Source organism: Protopterus annectens, chromosome 8.part0, assembly GCF_019279795.1.
Source record: "Protopterus annectens isolate FY-2018-M chromosome 8.part0, PAN1.0, whole genome shotgun sequence".
Classification (NCBI taxonomy): domain Eukaryota; kingdom Metazoa; phylum Chordata; order Ceratodontiformes; family Protopteridae; genus Protopterus; species Protopterus annectens.
This window is the reverse complement of record NC_056741.1, coordinates 916,594,669-916,613,626: the sequence shown is the minus strand read 5'-3', so window position 1 is coordinate 916,613,626 and position 18,958 is coordinate 916,594,669. Positions and strand designations below refer to the sequence as shown.

At 44.3% G+C, this 18,958-nt stretch overlaps 1 protein-coding gene across 1 annotated transcript in view; it reads right to left on the bottom strand.

Annotated features, from left to right (window-relative positions):
- Positions 1-361: 361 nt before the first annotated feature.
- Positions 362-18,958, bottom strand: part of PROSER3 (proline and serine rich 3) — a 1,217,796-nt gene continuing 1,199,199 nt past the window's right edge. The window contains exon 12 of the mRNA XM_044080441.1: positions 362-964. Coding sequence (XP_043936376.1) covers positions 925-964 — 40 coding nt within the window. The 3' untranslated portion in view covers positions 362-924. The remainder of the gene's footprint in view (positions 965-18,958) is intronic.

Below are 18,958 nucleotides of genomic sequence, written 5' to 3'. Positions count from 1 at the left end.
CACTTATCTCCTAGCAATCACACTTGCACGCACATTAGAACTATCCCTTTACCTAACCCTAAACCTAAAACATTCATTTATACACACAAAATACATCTATCCCCTGATGTAACCCTTACCCTAACCCTAAACCACGGACACTTGCATACAAACTCTCAGAACCACTATTTACCTTTGACAATCGACAAGAATTCGTCCAAGACAGAGTTCTCAAGCACTCTCTCACTCAAAACCAAAAGCAGTCAACTTGAGTCACACAAATGTGATTCAACCAAGCAAACTGTACCCAAATATATGTAATATGTATGTGTGTGTATGTGTGTGCGTGTACACATGCAAACACACAAATGTACAACACGTATTACATTTCTGCTGCATCTTTACTGCTGATAATGTTTAAATGAGAAAAGGATCTGATCCTTACTTTACAGAGTTACTTACTACAGTGTTTATTTACAGGATAACAAAAAAAGAAAAGAAAACAGATCAAATATTCCAGGAGATGCTGATCTTTTAAAAGGAGGACAATGCTGCAGACCATGCACTTAACAGTTTTTCTGATGAAGAATTGAGCATTATGACCAACTCAAACAATGTTTTGGAGGGAAATGCTGCCAGTTTGGATGGTAAGATGCTGGAGGGTTTACTTCTTCAGGAGGAAGCTGGGCTGGCTCTGTGTCAAAATATTTTTCAACAGTCACAGATAATTCCTTAGCATGTCATTTTCAATCTCAAAGAGGTATATGAAGACCCCAGCACAACACAATGACGTAAAATCATTTCCAGGTCGTACTGTACTATACAAACTAGGACAAATAACATTTCCAGTGAATAACAAAAAAATTCTGTAACCATTAGTGATGGCTGCTCCTGCCAATGAAGCTGATTAAACAAGGGTCTGAATTATAAGTGCTTCTTCTATTTTCAGTCTTTCTGTAGTTCTGCCATTCGAAGATCTACATCCCTGAAACAACATGATACATAATAGATTTATTCACTGCTCTGTGCCAATATACAGTAATATGTAACTACATAAATACAGAGTTTCTTGCTTACAGTACTTGTTTACCTTCTAAAATATCACCAATTATTACCACTTAACAGACATGAGTTGTATGTACTTGGCTCTGTGTCAGAAGCTTCTGATGATGGGGAAGGGGCTACTGCAGAAAACTAAAGGGCAATGAGCCTGCAAAATTGCATGTGAGGTCATGTGCTAATGATCACCGCCAGTTATAATACTAAAGAAAAAAAAACAAAAAAAAAAGATCTTTGAGAGAATCTTTGTGCAATGTGATCACTACTATGACTTGGCTAAAAAGATCACAGAAAAATTAGACAGCACAAGTCTTTCATTATGGGTTAGGTATACTAAATCCTATGTCATGTAACACTGGGAGTGACTCCCTTTCTCCTCGAACTTGTACAACTCAAGAGTAAATTTATTGTCTAATTGTGTGTGTGGGGGGGTTTGCTGCTACATGCATGTGATAATCAGGTAATCATATGTATAGTACCTCCCCAGAAATGCCATTTTTCTTTATTACAAGAGAACAAACTGGCCCTTACAAAAAATCCAAACTAAAAACTGAGGTAAACACACAACAAAAAAGAAAAGCAGAGTTACTGCAAAGGGCACGTAAAGGAAAAGTCACACAGGGGAAGAATGAAAAATGTGGCCTACTATTACAGATAGTAAATCTGTACAGGTAGTCTACTTAACAGGTAATTCTTTTGCAACTGCAAATTCTTAACTCAAAGGCATATTCTGTAATACATCACCAAATGCAGTGAATTTTACAGCAAGTTCTCACATGAGATTAAACAGGTACACAGCACTTCATCAACATGTCCCACATCATCTGAGCAAACTCACTGACAAATCTAAATTGTTAAACTCACAAAAATCAACCCCCTCCCCCACCCACTTAAACAAATTTACTCTTGAGGTTGCACTGTTTCAGGAAGAAAGGGAATCACTCCTGCTGTTACATGACCTAGGATTTAGTATACCTAACCTATAATTAAACATTTACAATATGATCAGTGTTTGAGGAGTTCATTTTGATGATACTGCACTCTAAAACACTGCCATCAATAAAAAGCCAGATTCCCAGATCAAACATTTGACAATAAGAGCAGGGAAGAAAACTCAGATGAGGTAGCTATGACAGTTCAAGTTTTATTTATTTATTGTTATTTATTTTTATTTGTTAACCAGGATAGTTTGATTAAGCCAGTGGTCCATTTTCAGTGGAGGCATGGGGAGAAAAGCACCAAAAGAAAAACTGTATAATGTATAAGTGAATAAAGCTCAACATTCACATCAAAATTTACAGAAATAAAAATAGAATACAGTAATCAATATAGCTGATAGTGGATAGTCACAGTATACTTGTACTTCAACCAAAACAGATACAGGCTGAAACAGATTAAGTGATAGGAATAACAAAGGCAAAGAGATAAGCTGAGATGAGACAGCTGGTGTACACAAGGTTGAAGGTAAAAGGGTTTGACAGTATAGTTAATGTAGGCATCAGTGAACCAAATCAGAGTTAGTGGTTTCAGAAGAGAATATGTTGACCATCTGAAATGTTGGGACCCACTTTGAAGAGTCCCAAAATACAGATACTGTATGGCTGAAAAAATGTATATATACCAAGTCTGAGGCGGCCATTTCTCGGAATATTGCTTTTTCTATGTGGTATGGTGATCTTTGAGTTGGTTTATATAAAACCAAGTTTAAAGGAGAAGAGCGATGCCCAATATTGGCTTTTGTCCTGCATTTTCGGTATTTTGTTTCCGATGTGTCAGCACTCAGTGTTATGAGTGCTGACATTTTGATAGGGAGCCAAGAATATACTAACATGTAGGAGTGAAAGGTGAGACGGTAGAAGTTATACGGAGCTGACAAAGTAAGTAAGCGTAATGGTTAGGTTTGATTAAAACTGCAGATCCAGGTGAGTGTTAGTTATGTTCTGGTCTGCATTATGAACAGTTTATGGTTAGTGTATGATCTTCGTTTAGGGGATAGAGAAATCCACAGACTGGCAAAATATACTGAATAAACAGCATCACTGTAAAGACTGTGGGACTGAAAGTTGACAACTTGATTTTAGTTTTCAGATCTAGAAAGTTTGCATTTCTGGATTAGATGAGCAATTGGTGGACATTCAGAAGGTTTGATGGTTTGCTGTGTGCGGTCTTTAGCAGATCAGGGTGTGTTGAAACTCTACCCAGTCGTTTTCAGTACTGTTAGATAGTGGCATGTTTCATTTCTCACATTAGCTGCAAACCTGACTATTTGATTGCATTTTTTTTAAGTTTTTGGAGTTGTACTTTTGGTATATTAGTATTGTACATGCATTTACAAACTTGGGAATAGCAGAGTATGTGTAGTATCTAGCTGGGTTTGTCCAGTACGGTATGATTAAGATTTATATAGCATACCAAGTTTTTGATTGGTTTTGTTACTTACATAAAGTATTTATTAAATCTAATGTTTTTGGTCTATGATAACTCCTAGAAGTTTAGCTTGGCTGAATTGTTCTATAGGTGGGTTGCTAGTGGAAGTGACAGTAAGTTGTAAGGGTAATTTTGTTGGAGAAGTCAACTAGGAATATTACTAGCCTAGTCTTTTTTGTCATTTTGCACAAGTTGTGAATCTACAAACCATCTTTCAAGAGTTGAGGGATTCTTGGGTATATATCTGGAGTTGATCTAGACTGTCTGCAGGTGTCAAGGCTGGAGTCATTGGCATACTGAATTATAGTGGCTGTGTGTATATCTTTAGTGATATTATATAGTACAGGTCCAAGCATACAACTTTGAGGTACCACTACTGAGATGAGTTTGAATGAGAAATGTCTGTGGCCATTTGGCAAACTGAGATCTGTAGAAACATAACCATAAATTAGTTTACAGTGTTTTTACTCATTATATGTTGATATAGTCTGTTTAGAGGTAAATTGTGTGAAACAGTATGAAATGCTTTAGCTAGATAAAAGGATATGGGGAAAGCGATGAGACCTTGGTCTTATACAAGTTTATTGTATTTAGAAGCTCAGTGATGGTGAACCTATGACACGCATGTCAAAGGTGACACACACCATGACGTTTTGTGGGACATGCCAGCGACCACCAACACCCAAGTTACCAAAGACACTCCTTTTGCATTTGTTGCTCATGTGAAGTGTACCGAGTTATTGTGTATCAGGAGCTCTTGACATGCCATACCCAAAAGGTTCACCATCACTTAGCTAAGTACAGCAGTTTCGGTACCGTGGCCAGGGCAGAAGCCATGTTGAGCTTCAGACAGGATATTATTGGATATAAGGTGGTGTAGAATTTAATTTTCCAGAATTTTAAAAGAAGAGAATATGGCAATTGTTTTGAAGTTCAAAGAGAGTGTGTATTCCTTCTTTGTGTATGGGTATTATACAAGACTGTTTTCATAAGTTGGGTACATATTGTTCTGAAATATATATGTTTACTAGAAAAGCAAAAGCTTAGCTATGGCATCAGCAGAAATTTTCAAACTGTGTGGTGGAATGTTATCGATAAATTTCACTACAGGGTTTGGTTTAAGTATTTTTTTTAACTTTGGTTAACCGTCACAGGTTCTAGGGAGAATTATCCACATTGAAGGTGATTTGCAGTCTGTACTGTAGTAAGGTTGTGCTGGCTGCTTACTGAACTGGCTATAGTTGCAAATCATTGTTACATTTGCAGGCACTGCTATAATCAGATTATTTAGATAAATAATTAGATATATTTGTCTTACTGGGATTTAGTAGGTTGTTAATTGAGTTTTAGTATTGTTTAGGATAGCTTTTATGTAGGTGCTGCAATTGATAACATTTTTTGTCTTGTTTTACCTTATTTTGTACCTGGTTTCTAAAGGTTCGATATGTTTGTAGAGTTTGTGTTTTGTGCAGTCTTCCACTGCTTCCATTCCCTTTCCCTTGTGTTCATTAATTATTGTTTTAGAACTCATCCATGGTGCTGGGTTACATTTAGCTCTCTTTTGTCTTAGGGAAGCAATAAAGTTAAGAAACATCAGAAAAAAATTATGTACTCACCATAAAGTACAGTTTTGTACCTACCATAAATGTACATGTTCGAGTGCACATACTGCTGCAGTCATTACACTTAGGTTATCCTGCCATCAGGCGGGTCCTCGGTCGGCCGAATTCCAAAGTCTTGGTCCAGCGTCGGTTGTCGTCACTTTTTCCCTGACGTCAGAGCGGCAGGGGTATAAAAGAGGCAGCCAACGCCATTTTCTTCAGTTTTTCTTGCCCCAGATGTCAGGTGCCCCCAAATAGGCAGGCAATACATGATGTTATGCAATCTCACATCAGTAGATAAAGCCAATTAGTAGATGCAAGCAAATACACCATATAGGAATACCCCAAGTTGGATGCATGCAAGAGGTGTTTGTCATAAGCCCTGTCCTGAGAGGGATGGAGGAGGTAACCTGGACTGCAGCAGTATGTGCACTCGAACATCTACATTTATGGTAGGTACAAAACTGTACTATGTTCATCGTGCCATACTGCTGCAGTCATTACACTTGGGTGAATCCCAAAGCTATGGAAGGGTGGCTGGTATTAAGCTGAATTAGGAGGGGCTAGAATGCCCTGCAGGACTGCGGTGGCAAAGTCCCCTCTAGATTTAGAGTATAGTGGCAGGTGGTAGTGCTTGGTAAAAGTGTGCACTGAACTCCAGGTAGCTGCTTCCAAAATGTCCTTGGTCGGGACCCCCCAAGGTATGCTGCTGACGTAGCTGTTGCCCTGGTGGAGTGTGATCTGATGAGTCCTGGCACTGTTTTCCCATGAAAAGAATAACAAAAGCGGATGCAGTGGGCTATCCATTTTGAAATAGTCTGTTTGGAAATAGCCTTTCCTTGAACACCAGCAGCATAAGACACAAAAAGTTGTTCAGATTTTCTGAATGACTTTGTCCTGTCCAAATAGTAACGAAGTTGCCTGTGAATGTCCAAGGAGTGAAGTAGTCTCTCCCCTTCATTCTGGGGGTTTGGATAAAAGGTGGGTAAATGGATAGCCTGATTCAAAGCCACACTGGATACTACCTTTGGCATGAAGGTAAGGTTGGTACGTAAGGAGACTCTGTCCTGATGGAAAATGAGGAAAGGTTGCACTGCCATAAGGGCCTGTAGCTCTGAAACCCTGCATGCTGAGGTAATAGCCAAAAGCAGGGCTGTTTTCCATGACAAGTATTGTAGTTCTGCTGAGGAGGCAGGTTCGAAAGGAGGCAATGTCAATTTTTCCAGCACGAAGTTAAGGTCCCAAGCTGGAGCAGGTGGTTTTAGTGGGGGCCTTATATTTTTTGCCCCTCTGAGGAACTGTCGTAGTAGAGGATGTGAGAATAAGGGGGGATCCGTATTGTAGTGGGCTGAAATAGCTGAGGCGTGGATTTTGATGGATGAGAAGGAAAGGCCACTGTTTAACATCTCAGCTAGGTACTGTAGAATCTGAGGTATATTTAATATCCCAGGATTTTGGCCTTTTGCTTGGTTCCATGCACAAAATCGCTTCCATTTGTCTGAGTAAGCCTTTCTGGTACAGGGTCTCCTGGCCTCCAAGATGACATTCTGGACCTCCTTTGAGAGGAGTGTAGATTGGTAAGCCAAGGTATTTTCCATGCAGCTAGATTTAGTGTCCTGAGCTGACTGTGGAGGATCTTGTAATTTTGCTGAGACAACAGAAATGGGAATTGAGGTAGGATCCAAGGTGGTGACTGACAGGTTCTTTAGGAGCGGGTACCAGTGCTGATGAGGCCAGTCCAGAGCAATGAGAATCATTTGTGGCCTCTCCGCTCTGACTTTTAGTAATACTTTTGTCAGTAAGGGTAGAGGTGGGAAGGCATAGGTTGTCAATGTTGTCCAACTGAAAGATAGAGCGTCCACTTTCCAGGCCTGTGGATGGTAGGTCCTTGTGCAGAATTTTTTCAGCTGGTAATTGGTGTGGGAGGCAAATAGATCTATGTCTGGCTGTCCCCATTTTCGTGTTATCATTGAGAATACTTGAGGGTGTAATTCCCACTTGTGAGGGTCTGTCATATTTCTGCTTAATTTGTCTGCCAGTATGTTTTCCTTTCCTGGTAGGAATTGCGCTTGTAGTTGTACCTGTAAGGCCAATGCTGTGTCCCACAGGGTCATTGCCTGTCTGCACAGGGGGTAGGAATGTGTGCCCCCCTGCTTGTTTATGTACCACATAACTGTGGTGTTGTCTGTTCTTATTAATAGTTGGCCTGGATGCAATAGGTCCTTGAAGGCTGTAAGAGCATTTTGCACTGCTAGCATCTCCTTTTGGTTGATGTGAAGGTGCATCTGATTTTGAGACCATCTTCCTTGAATGCACTGACCTGCCATGTGCGCTCCCCAGGCGTAGTCTGAAGCATCTGTTGTGATGGTTTGATTTGCTTGAGGTATGCAGAAAGGGAGACCCGGTTTTCCTTGGCATGCTTGAGCCCACCACAAAAATTCCTTTTGAAGGCATGGAATGAGTGGTATAATTGTTTCCAGGCTGTGTTTGTGTTGAGACCATAAGTTTTTCAGGTACCATTGTAGTTTCCTCATATGCAGCTTTGCAAATGGTATTAGAAGAATGCAGGATACCATGAACCCCAAAGCCTGCAGGATTTTCCTTGCAGTAAGCTGGGTTAAAGTTGCCATTTTTCTGAAATATTGAGACAGTTGCCCTTTCTTGTCTGGCATGAGATAAACCATCTGGGCCATTGTATCCAAGCTGGCACCCAGGAATATTTGTTGTGAGGGTATTAGTTTTGATTTCTTTTTGTTTACTGTGTACCCTAGGCAATTTAACATTTTTATTACAAATGCCAGGTGCTGTAGTAGAATGTCCTTGCTGTCCACTTGGATCAGGCAGTCGTCCAGATATGGGTAAATTTGTATTCCTCGTTGTCTGCAAAGTGCAACTACTGATGCCAGGCATTTCGTAAATACTCTGGGCGCAGTAGATAAGCCAAAGGGCAATGCAGAGAATTGATAATGCCTTGTACCTGCAAGAAATCTGAGGTATCTTCTGCAATCTTGTCTGATAGGGACATGCAGGTATGCCTCCTTGAGGTCCAACGTTACCAGCCAAGACTCCTTGCCCAACATGGGTTAAAGCTGCTATAATGTGAGCATCTTGAATTTTGGTACCTCTAAGTACGTGTTCAGGATAGATAGGTCTAAGATGGGTCTCCAGTCTTTGTCCTTCCTTGGTACCAGGAATAGTGTTGAATAAAAATCTTGACCTTGTTCTTTTGTAGGTACCTTTTGAATTGCTTTCATATCCATGAGAGCAGAAATTTGTTTTTGTGCCTCTGCCCATTGATTTTGTGGCAGGTTTGGCATGCCTTTCATTTTTGGAAGGGTATGAAAATGGAATCTGTAGCCTCTGTTTATGATGTCTAGAATCCATTTGTCCTGTGTAATAATGTGCCAATTGTCTGAAAATAAGGCCAGTTTTCCACCCAAAGGTGCTGCCATTAAATGTTTGTTTGGCAGGCGTAGAGGGAAGTCATTGTGCTTGTTTCCTGAATGGTTGAGGCCTTTCTTCTCCACCTCTAGGAGTAGTTGTTTGCCATTATCTAGGCTTGAAAGAACCTTGTGGTTGCCCTCTGCCCCTGCTGTGTCTGTACCTTCCCCTTTGGGGTTTGTCAGTGGCTGGAAAGGACCAGTTTTTTGATGGCCAGTTCCTGCTGAAGCGAGGAGGTTGTACCTCCAAAAAATCTTTAACTGTTTGCATAGCTTTTGCCTTTTCTTCCATTTTCTTTAAAGCCTCCTCTGCTTTGACACCAAATAATACATCCTTTTGCAATGGTGCATCCAATAATTTTGCTTTTACATAATCTGGTAAGGTTTGCTCTTTTAGCCAAGCGTGTCTACGTATCACAGAGCCGGTGACAGCTGCTCTACATGAGGCCTCCAATGCATCAAAACCATACTGTAAAGTAGGTTTTCCCACTTGTTCTGTTCCATGCAACAAATCCTGCATCTCTTTTAAATCTGGCTGATCTGTTTGTGTCATCTTAAGCTTCAAGTGAGAGATCAGAAACTGCTGGTATTTTAGCATGTGAAATTGGCAGTTTAAAGCCCTCATGGCTAAAGTGGCAGAAGTATACACCTTCTTCCCCCATCTTTCTAATGCTCTGGAATCTCTTTCTGAAGGTAAAGGATTTTTAGCAGTAGAGGCCTTAATCCCCTTTGGACCCTGTGAAATGGTTTCTGGGTCAGCAGCAAGGCTTTTAAATAGAAACTGGTGGGAATCAGGGACCCAGTAGTATCTGTCTGGTTTAACTGGGGCAGGAGGCAAGGAGTCTGGATTCAGACTGGCTTCTGCAAAAACATCATCCAAAATATCCAAAACAGGAGGAATAGCAAGGGGCCTATGCTGAGGAAGAAGAAGAAACTCCCTGAGCCTTTTCTTAGAATCTGAGTAGTCCTGTCCTTCCCAGTGGAAGTGTTCCCTCAAGGTATGCAAGGTTTCCCCGAAGGGATAGTCCTCAGGGGGGGGGGGGACCGAGGGAACTGCTTCCTCTGCATCAGAGTCCTCTCATAGGGAGAATAGGAATTATCCTGGTCCTCAGAAATATCTGAGGTAATGGAAGCTTGATCTGAGGAAGGGTAGTCTTCCTCCAACCTGGGTCTTTTTTCCAAGGGGGGCTGAGAACCCCTGATAAGAGAAATTAAATCCTCAGCCATCCTGAGCATCTGCTTTTTAGGCAGGGGTTGCTGGGAGGGGGTCTGAGGACCCTGCTTCCTAATTTTCATAGGGGCCTTAGACTTTGCAAAAGATTTAATGGTAATAGAAGTAGGTTTGAAAACGCCTTCAGAAACTGAAGGCCTAGCTACATTTTCTGGTTCCCCGCCACGAGTGGCGTCGGTGTCTGGAGAGGTAATCGTCTCCGGAGGGCCTACAAGTTCAGATGGTGAGGTTGCCGGTAAAATAGATTCAGCAGTAGTCAGGGGCTGCGAAGGCACCTCACTGAGAACCGGAGATCTGGCGGAAGGCTTAAGCGTGGTCTCAGTATCCGATTTGGGCCTCGGATGCCTATCTTAATCTTTGCGTTTTTTCATTAAACCTGGTGTCGGAGTATCCGACGACATGCTATAGTTAAATTTTTTGCCAAAATAATGAAGGGCGAACTCCGCCCGGTGTTTTATAGTGCGTTTATTGAATCTAGCACAAAAACGTCAGCCCGAGATGTCGTGGTCTGGGCCTAGGAAAGGAATACAGTATGAGTGAAAATCCTTATGCGGTATTTGCTTTCCACAAGAAATGCAATTATTAACTTTGTCTGACATCGGTCTGAGGCAAGAAAAGTTTCCCCAACGGGGTACTTAGCTTTAAGAAGACTTCGGCTGAAATCCTTTTCGGAAATCTCAGGAGCTGGCCAACCGGCACTTGCGAACTGCTTCTGCTTCGGGCACCGGCAAGAAAGACTGAAGAAAATGGCGTCGGCTGCCTCTTTTATACCCCTGCCGCTCTGACGTCAGGGAAGAAGCGACGACAACCGACGCCGGACCAAGACTTTGGAATTCGGCCGACCGAAGGCCCGCCTGACGGCAGGATAACCCAAGTGTAATGACTGCAGCAGTATGACAAGATGAACATCTATGCATCTGTATTGCCCATTTCATTCTTCCTCAATGATTGGGTCCCAGAATCAATCTCGGATTTGACTCAGCAGCATTTGCAAGACTTTAGGAACTAACTGTTGATCTCCTTTTTGTACCCATAATGCCCTGTCAGCTTGGTATACCTTTGATCAAGTTCGCTGCCTTAAAAGCACTAGAAGTAGTCAATCCTAAGTGTAGTAAAAGTAAGAATAGCAATAGCAGAACTGGTGTTCAAACCAGAACAGAAGTTCCACAATAACCATAAGGTCACTCCACAAGATGGTAGGATGGGGGGAGGAGGGTGGGGAGTTGAGGAAGAATGAAAATGGACAACACAGATGCATAGTTATAGTGAGTACAGAACTTTAATATCTGATTATGTCCTTTTCATTCATTCCTCAATGATTGGGACAGAGGCCCCAGCAATGTGAACCTTGGAAAAGATCCCCCACTGCCACACTTTCATTCCCTCTTGACAAAACGCATAAGTTCAGACTCCCCCTTGATTGTTGATGTACCATATCATAGACATGCTGTCACTTTGTATTGAATCATCCCAGGAGGAAAAACATCTTGGAAGGTCTGCAATGCTAGGAGGACAGCTCTCATTTCTAGGACAATGATGTGCGAACTGGTCTCTTATGGGGACCACATGCCTTGGACCATCCATTCCAAGAAATGCCCCCCCACGCCAGTTGGGAGGCATCTATAGTTGCAGTGGCTACTGGAGGGCAAAAGTACAAGAGGATGGCCTAGTAAAACTTCACTTGACTGAATCCACCAATGTGGATGATCTTTCCAAACTCAAGTGAGTTTGACCAAAAAAGACAAGGGATGACAAAGAATCAAATACAGAACAGCTAGGGTTCACTGAAGAACATGGAAATAAAACCAGGCCATAGGAACTACGGTTATGGCAGCTGCCATTGATCCTAAGGCCTGAAGAACAAGACAGGCTGGGGGAGAAGGGAATACAACAATTTGTTCCACCTGGTACCTGATTATCCTTACCTTATGTGGTGGAAGAGAGGCTATCTAACTTACTGTATACATCTGGGCACCTATGAACTCCAGGATATGAACATGTTGAACATGAGAATTGCAGATGTTGACTGACATGCCTATTGACTGACAACTAGAGCAAGTAGTCTGTGGATTTCTCTAGGAGATGCTTAGTTGGGGTGATGAGGAGCCAGTCATCTAACTATGGAAACACTCAGAATCACAGCAGTCTCAAGTGACCTGCTACCACTGCTATGCATTTAGTAAACAACCTGGGGACTGTGGTGTGGACCAATGGACAGGGCTCTAAACTGGTAGTGACTGGCCCCATCCAAAAGCACTGAAATCTTCAGGATCATCTGTTCATCTTGATGTGACAGTACGCATCCTTAAGATCAATGCAGCAAATCCAATCGTCCTTGTGTAGAAACGGTAGAATGGACTGAATTGTGAACATCTGGAACTTTGACTTTTTCAAGAATTGATTTAGTCTGCCCAGATCAAGAACTGGTCTCAGGTCCCCAGTTTTGTTTGGCACTAAAAAGAATCTTGAGTAAGTTCTGAATCCTTTCTGGCCTGGTGGGACCTCCTAGATGACTCTTTTGTCTAGCAGCTTTCGAATTTCTTGAGCTGCCACCTCCTTCTGACTGGGTGGGAAGATCAGGGAGCCTTTTTCTTTTCATTGGGGGAATCTGGAAAAATGGTATGTAATAACCTCTGGATATGATTTTTAGCACCCAAGAATCTTTTGTTACTGATGCCCAAGGTGTTTGGGTGCAAAGACAAGCACCCCCTGACTGCCTCCAGAGTTGAGCAGTCAGGCAATGTTTCAGGAAAACTGAAAAGGTTTATCCACAAAGGAATCCTGGATACCCTGGTTTTGCAGGTCTCCTCTGTCACAAGGACGGCATCTTCCATTTGAACTCCTCCCCTTTGTCCCGAGGTAGTTATCCCGTGTGAATCGTAGAAAGGACCCTGAGACTTATGAAATAAGAAGTTATGTACCTACCATAACGTTCCATGTTAGTTGTCTTCTCTCGCCTTCTTTCTTGCTTGATGGGTTCGGAGCCGATCCCTCGGCTCCGACTCGGCACTTGCTAAGCTCGAGAGTCACTTTTACCAGCTCGAGGCAGCCCCATATCCCATGATGCAAGGCGGTAAGTACCCAGATCTCGTTTGATGACAAAGGGCAATAGCACCAAGCATAAAATACTTCCCAAAGGAAGAAAGAAAAACTTACAGATGGAAGAAGGACCAGGTCTGAATGGTCTTCAGCATAACAGTTTCTTATAACAAGGTCTGTCCAGGCCAGGGGAAGGAGGGAGGGTCGCAGAAAGAAGGCGAGAAGACAACTAACATGGAACGCGTTATGGTAGGTACATAACTTCTTAATGTTAAGTTGTCAATCTCGCCTTCATTCTTGCTTGATGGGGCCGCCTGCCTAGCACCTCTATCCTGGGTGGCTCAATGGAACAAACTCTTGAGGACTGTAGAGCCAAAACTGGCTCTGTCCCTGGAGGCCAAGTCCAATTTGTAATGGGAAACAAAAGTGTGAGGAGTGGCCCAAGTGGCGCTGCACAAATAGTGTCTAAAGGAAGTCTAGCTTGAAAAGCTGTAGAAGTAGCTAAGCTCCTAGTTGAATGTGCTTTAGGTTTTGAGCACAGCTGTTTTCCCCTGAGCAGATAAATTTCAGAGATGACCGAAGAAAGCCATCTAGACAAAGTCACTTTAGAAACAGGAAGGCCTTTTTATTATCCGCATAGGAAACATAAAGTTGATCAGATTTTCTAAATTTTTTTGTTCTGTCCAAATAATATCTAAGTTGACGGTGGACATCAAGATAATGTAGCTTTTGTTCAGCTCTATCTGAATAGTTAGGGGAAAATACAGGGAGATCAATGGATTGATTCAAATTGTTCTTTGAAGCGACCTTAGGCAAAAAGGTTGGGTTAGTTCTCAAAGATACTCTGTCTTTGTGAAAAACCAAATAGGGGGGTCGAACCAAAAGAGCATGAAGTTCAGACACCCTCCTGGCCGATGTAATAGCCACTAGGAATAAAGTTTTCCAAGAAAGATATTTCAGGGAACAAGAAGCAGCTGGCTCGAAGGGGGGAAGAATCAAGGATGTCAGCACTAAATTTAGATCCCACTGAGGAGGAGGATTCCTGATTGGAGGTTTTAGTAGGAAAATTCCTTTCAAGAAGGCCCTGCAGAGCCTATGGGACATAATATTATGATCTGCTATCCCGACATGAAAATTGGAAATAACAGCCAATTGAACTCTGACTGTGGAAGAAGAGGAGCCTGCATGAAAAATCTCTGCTAAGAAGTCCAGGACTGCCTGAACAGGGGCAGTAAAGGATCAATATTCTTGGCCTTAGCCCAATAAGAGAAACGTTTCCATTTGCTTGTATAAATCCTCCTGGTAGAGGATTTTAGAAGCTACTATGATGTCTCTAACTGGGTTAGAGATCAAAGGAAGCCTGGCTAAGGAAGGAAGTGGAGCAACCATGCTGTGAGGTTGAGAGAAGGGATTGACCGGTGCAGCTGACCCGATTGGTGAATCAGAAGATCTGGCACTGGGTCCAGATGCCACGGCTGCACCAAAAGGTGATGATGGAGGAACGGGAACCAAACTTGTCGAGGCCAGTAAGGGGCAATGAGAATCAATTTGGCTCTCAAAACGGTAGCTTTCTGGATAACCTGAGGGATCAGAGGAAATGGAGAGAAGGCATTAAGAAGTCCCTGGGGCCAATCCTGGGCCAGAGCGTCTCTGGGGGGGATGGCCTGATAGAGGGAAGAGGCTGAAAAAGTCTGGACATTTGCTGTTTTGGGGAGTAGCAAAAAGATCGCAACATGGACGACCCCATTCCAGAAAAATCTCTTCCGCTATAGATTGCTTGAGAGACCACTCGTGAGGCATGAGAATAGCTCTGCTCAATCTGTCCGCTACAATGTTGGTTTTCCCAGGGATATGCGTTGCTACCAGAAACCGATGAGAGGAGATCGCCCATTGCCATAGTCTGAGCTTCTCGACACAAGGGGTAGGACTTGGTTCCGCCCTGTTTGTTGATATACCAAACTACAGACATGTTGTCTGTGTGGACTGCAATTGTCCCTACGGGAAGAAAGTCGTTGAGGGCTTGCAACGTTAAAAGCACTGCTCTCATCTCCAGGACATTTATGTGCAGATGGTACTCGAACGGCTGCCACATCCCATGAACCATCCTGCCCTGATAATGACCCCCCCACCCGATCAGGGAGGCATCCGTGGTGACAGTGGCTATCGGGGATGGGGGTACAAAGTACCTGCCTTGGTGAACCTGAGGAGATGTGATCCACCAAGCAAGATGCTCTTTGCATGTCTGTGTCACCAGAATCTGGTGACGAGATGGAAGTTGCTGGTATGACCATTGTGTGAACAGCATCCACTGAAGAAGGCGCATGTAGAATCGAGCCAGGGGAAGAAGAGTAATGGCTGCAGCCATGAGACCTAATACCTTTAGAACCATTCTGGCCTGTACTTTCTTGTTGGCCAGAATGATCCTGACATGACTCTGAATGTCTGAAACTCTTTGATCTGTAAGGGTAGCTGACATCCTAACAGTGTTTAAGTTTGCGCCTATGAAGGTAATAGACTGGCAGGGCGATAAGGATGACTTTTCGAAGTTGATTGAGATGCCCAAATGAGAACAAAGGTTTATTGTGTAATCCCTGGCTTGTATAAGCTGATGCCTGGTGGTGGCTGACAGGAGCCAGTCGTCGAGATACGGAAACACCTGGAATCCTTGACGTCTCAGGTGAGCCGTGACCACTGCCATGCATTTGGTGAACACTCTGGGGCTGTAGTGAGACCAAAGGGCAGGGCTCTGAACTGGAAATGACTGGACCCCAGCCGAAGCGGAGAAATCTCCTGGAGCGCCTGTGAATTTTGATGTGATAGTACGCATCCTGAAGATCTATTGAGCACATCCAGTTGTCCTTCTGTAAGAAGGGCAGAATTGACTGAAGAGTGACCATTCGAATCTTGTCTTCCTGACAGACTTGTTGAGTCTGCTGAGATCCAATATTGGTCTCCAGTCTCCCGTCTTTTGGGGACCAAAAGAACCTTGAGTAGATTCCGGCTCTGAATGGTCTATTGTAACTGGCTGAATGGCTCTTTTTGCAGTAGTTTTGAGACTTCTAACTCTGCAATTTCCCTTAGACCGGTGGTACATCTGGAAGGGAATTTGAGGGGAAGGACTTTCCTCGAAAGGAATTATGTAACCCTTGGATATGATCGACTGCACCCATCTGTCTTGAGTGAGGTAATGCCAGGCTTCTGGGTACAGTCATAATCTTCCCCCGCCTGCCTCCAAGGAGGGTCTGTCGGGCAACCTCTCAGGGATGCTGAAACGGCTTGTCAGGGAGTGGCTCTCTGTTTCCCTGGTTTTGGACCCCTCTGCCTCTAGAGCGCCTGTTGTTGTTACCCCCTCTGCCTCTAGGGGTAAACTGACCACGTGAATCCGGCGTGACTCCTTGGGATTTACGGAACCACATTTTCCCACCTTTCTGTCCTTTGGGATAAGGTCTAGAAGGGGTGGAAAACGGACTCCAACAGCAGAAAGAGTCTTGCCGTCCTGTTCACACCTGGTCAAGGTTTCCTTCACCTGAGGGCCAAACAAAGCTGACCCATCAAAGGGAGAATTTGTGAAGGATGCCTTAAAGGGATCCGCGAAAATCACATAGCCGCATCCAGGCTTGGCGCCTAAGAGCCACACCTGTACCTGCGGCTCTACTCCATCCGCAGCATAAGATATTAGCCGCATGGAGGAGTTTGCAATGGAATTGAGGGTTCCTAGCTGCGAAGCAATTTTTCTTGAGCCCCTGCAGCTGTAGGATCCTGAACTACTTCACTCAGCTCCTTAAGGATATCCCTCTGGAGTCTGGTGAAGTGACATAGGTAATTCAGCTTAACGATAGCAAAGGTCGCTGAGGAAAACATCCACTTACCGTACCTATCCATGGTCCTAGAGTCCTTATTAGGAGGATGGACGGCACGGAAGGATCTGCAAGTTCCTTTTGGTGGCCGCAGCCACCACCATGGCATCAGCGGGACACCCTTAGTGAGGAATTGCTTGTCACACGGGCAGTGATAAATTTTGAAGGCCTCCTAGGGACTGGCTCTACAGAGTCAGGAGCTGCCCACGCCTTCGTGCAATAACCTGCATAAGGGGGTCGAAGGCATGGAGACACCCAGGAGGTGGAGGGCCGAGATCCAAACGCCTCTAGGTACACTGACTCATCCTCAGAGGGATTGTTGGTGGGCCAGTTTCCCTCTGTTTAAGGAGTTCTAGGATGTCTGAGAAGGAGACATCCTCAGAGGGGATCTAGGGATCCCTCTGACTCATCAAAGTCAGTATCCAAGTGACAGACTCGGGAGTCTACATGTTTCCTCTTACAAGTCCTCTTCCTAGGAGGATCTCCCGAAACATCAGGAGAATCCTCGAAGAGGGGAAATTCCCAATGGGGAAACCTGAGGCGGAGGATCTCTGGGTCCTGTAGCAAGAGAAGTGACAGAGATGTCAACTGGAACTATAGAGGGAGAAGCTACGGAACAGACTGCTGACTGATACCAGTGGCCAGCACACTCTTCATCACTCGAATGCTCCCTCCCAGGCAGGTCCGAGAGAACCCGCTCCAAGAGCTAGGAACTCCAGGGACCACCGAAGGGAAGTCTCCGAGGCAGATGTCGGAGCCGAGCTCACCAAGGCCGAGGCTCCAAGGGGAAGAGCGGGTTCGACAAGGGTCCGATGCCACTCACCCCTCGGAGGAGACCATGGAAGCCCAACCACCGAATCCCTCTAAGGAAGGTCTCAAGAGGAGATAAGAGTAGAGGCTGAAGGAACAGAAGGGGTATCCGCCCTCCAGCCGTAGCAGTAACCATTCCGAAGACTCCAACTCCAAGCTCTGGGGTAGAGTTGAAGGAGGAACTGTAACGGGTGTGGACCAACAGTCGCCTGTTGAGACGGACTATGTAACATTTGGGCCAGTACCTGTGACTTAAGTAATCTACTGACCACTCTCTAGGTCATGATCTGACAGTCTGGATGACCTTGAAGATCGGCTCCGATGGCTCCGTTCGAAGAAGAGGTGAAGCCGAGCCGAAGTATCGGCTCCAAGGAAGGAGACCTCACCTCTTCCTGGAATGAGCCATCGGAACCGATACTATAGATCCTGTCGGAGCCGAAGACTTATCGGAGCAGACAGGAAGCCTCGATGTATCGGCTCCAGCCGGAGCCGATACAGCCACCAAAGTAACGGTGTCGGAGCCGATCGGAGCCGACACCGATGCCTGTGCCACATGGGGTCGGAACCGATCGGAGCCGACACCGGCGGTCGATGCAGATGCGGCACCGATAGCCATCGGTGCCCAAGGCTTTGTTAAGCGAGAATCGCTCCAGCCGAGCCGATCTCGACTCGAACGAAGTCGGAGCCGAGGCCGCAGGCTTAGACACAGAAGCCTGGGCCTTGGAAGATTTAGCTGATTTTGATGGAGCCGACTTAGCCGGAGAGCCCTCCGGCTTAAGAAGGCCCCTAAGTATCAGCTTGTTATCTTTCCTGCAGGACTCTCTGGCTGAAGGAATGACAAATAGCACAGGAGTCCTGCAGGTGAAGAGGCTCCAGGCAATACAGGCAAGAAGTGTGACCGTCTGTCAGAGACATCTTCTGACAGCACGAGTCACACTTCTTAAAACCTGAGACCCTCTCCTTTGACATGGTGCTACAAAACACACACACACACCAGTCAAAAATTTAAATTAAAGAAAATACCAAAAAGGTATTCCTAAGACAAACACACACACACCCTAACAGGGAGGGGATGGGATGGGTAAAGTTTGACTAAAAAAAATTAAAAGAGACAGGGATTTTCTGTCAGGAAATCTAAATAATTAACTAACAATAAAAGGTTTTTTTAACAAAAAGGGGCTTTAATATCAATAAAGTGAATCACTTACCAGGAGCTGGTAAAAGGAGGACCTCATAAGCGAAGCGGCAAACGAGATCTGGGTACTTACCGCCTTGCATCATGGGATATGGGGCTGCCTCGAGCTGGTAAAAGTGACTCTCGAGCTTAGCAAGTGCCGAGTCGGAGTCGAGGGATCGGCTCCGAACCCATCAAGCAAGAATGAAGGCGAGATTGACAACTTAACATCAACATTTTCTTGCCTCCTCTTTGATTCCTGGAAAAGGATCATTGAGGGGGAGAAAAGCATATCTCTATGGCAGACAGGGTCTTTCCATCCTGTTCACTCAGAGAAAGTG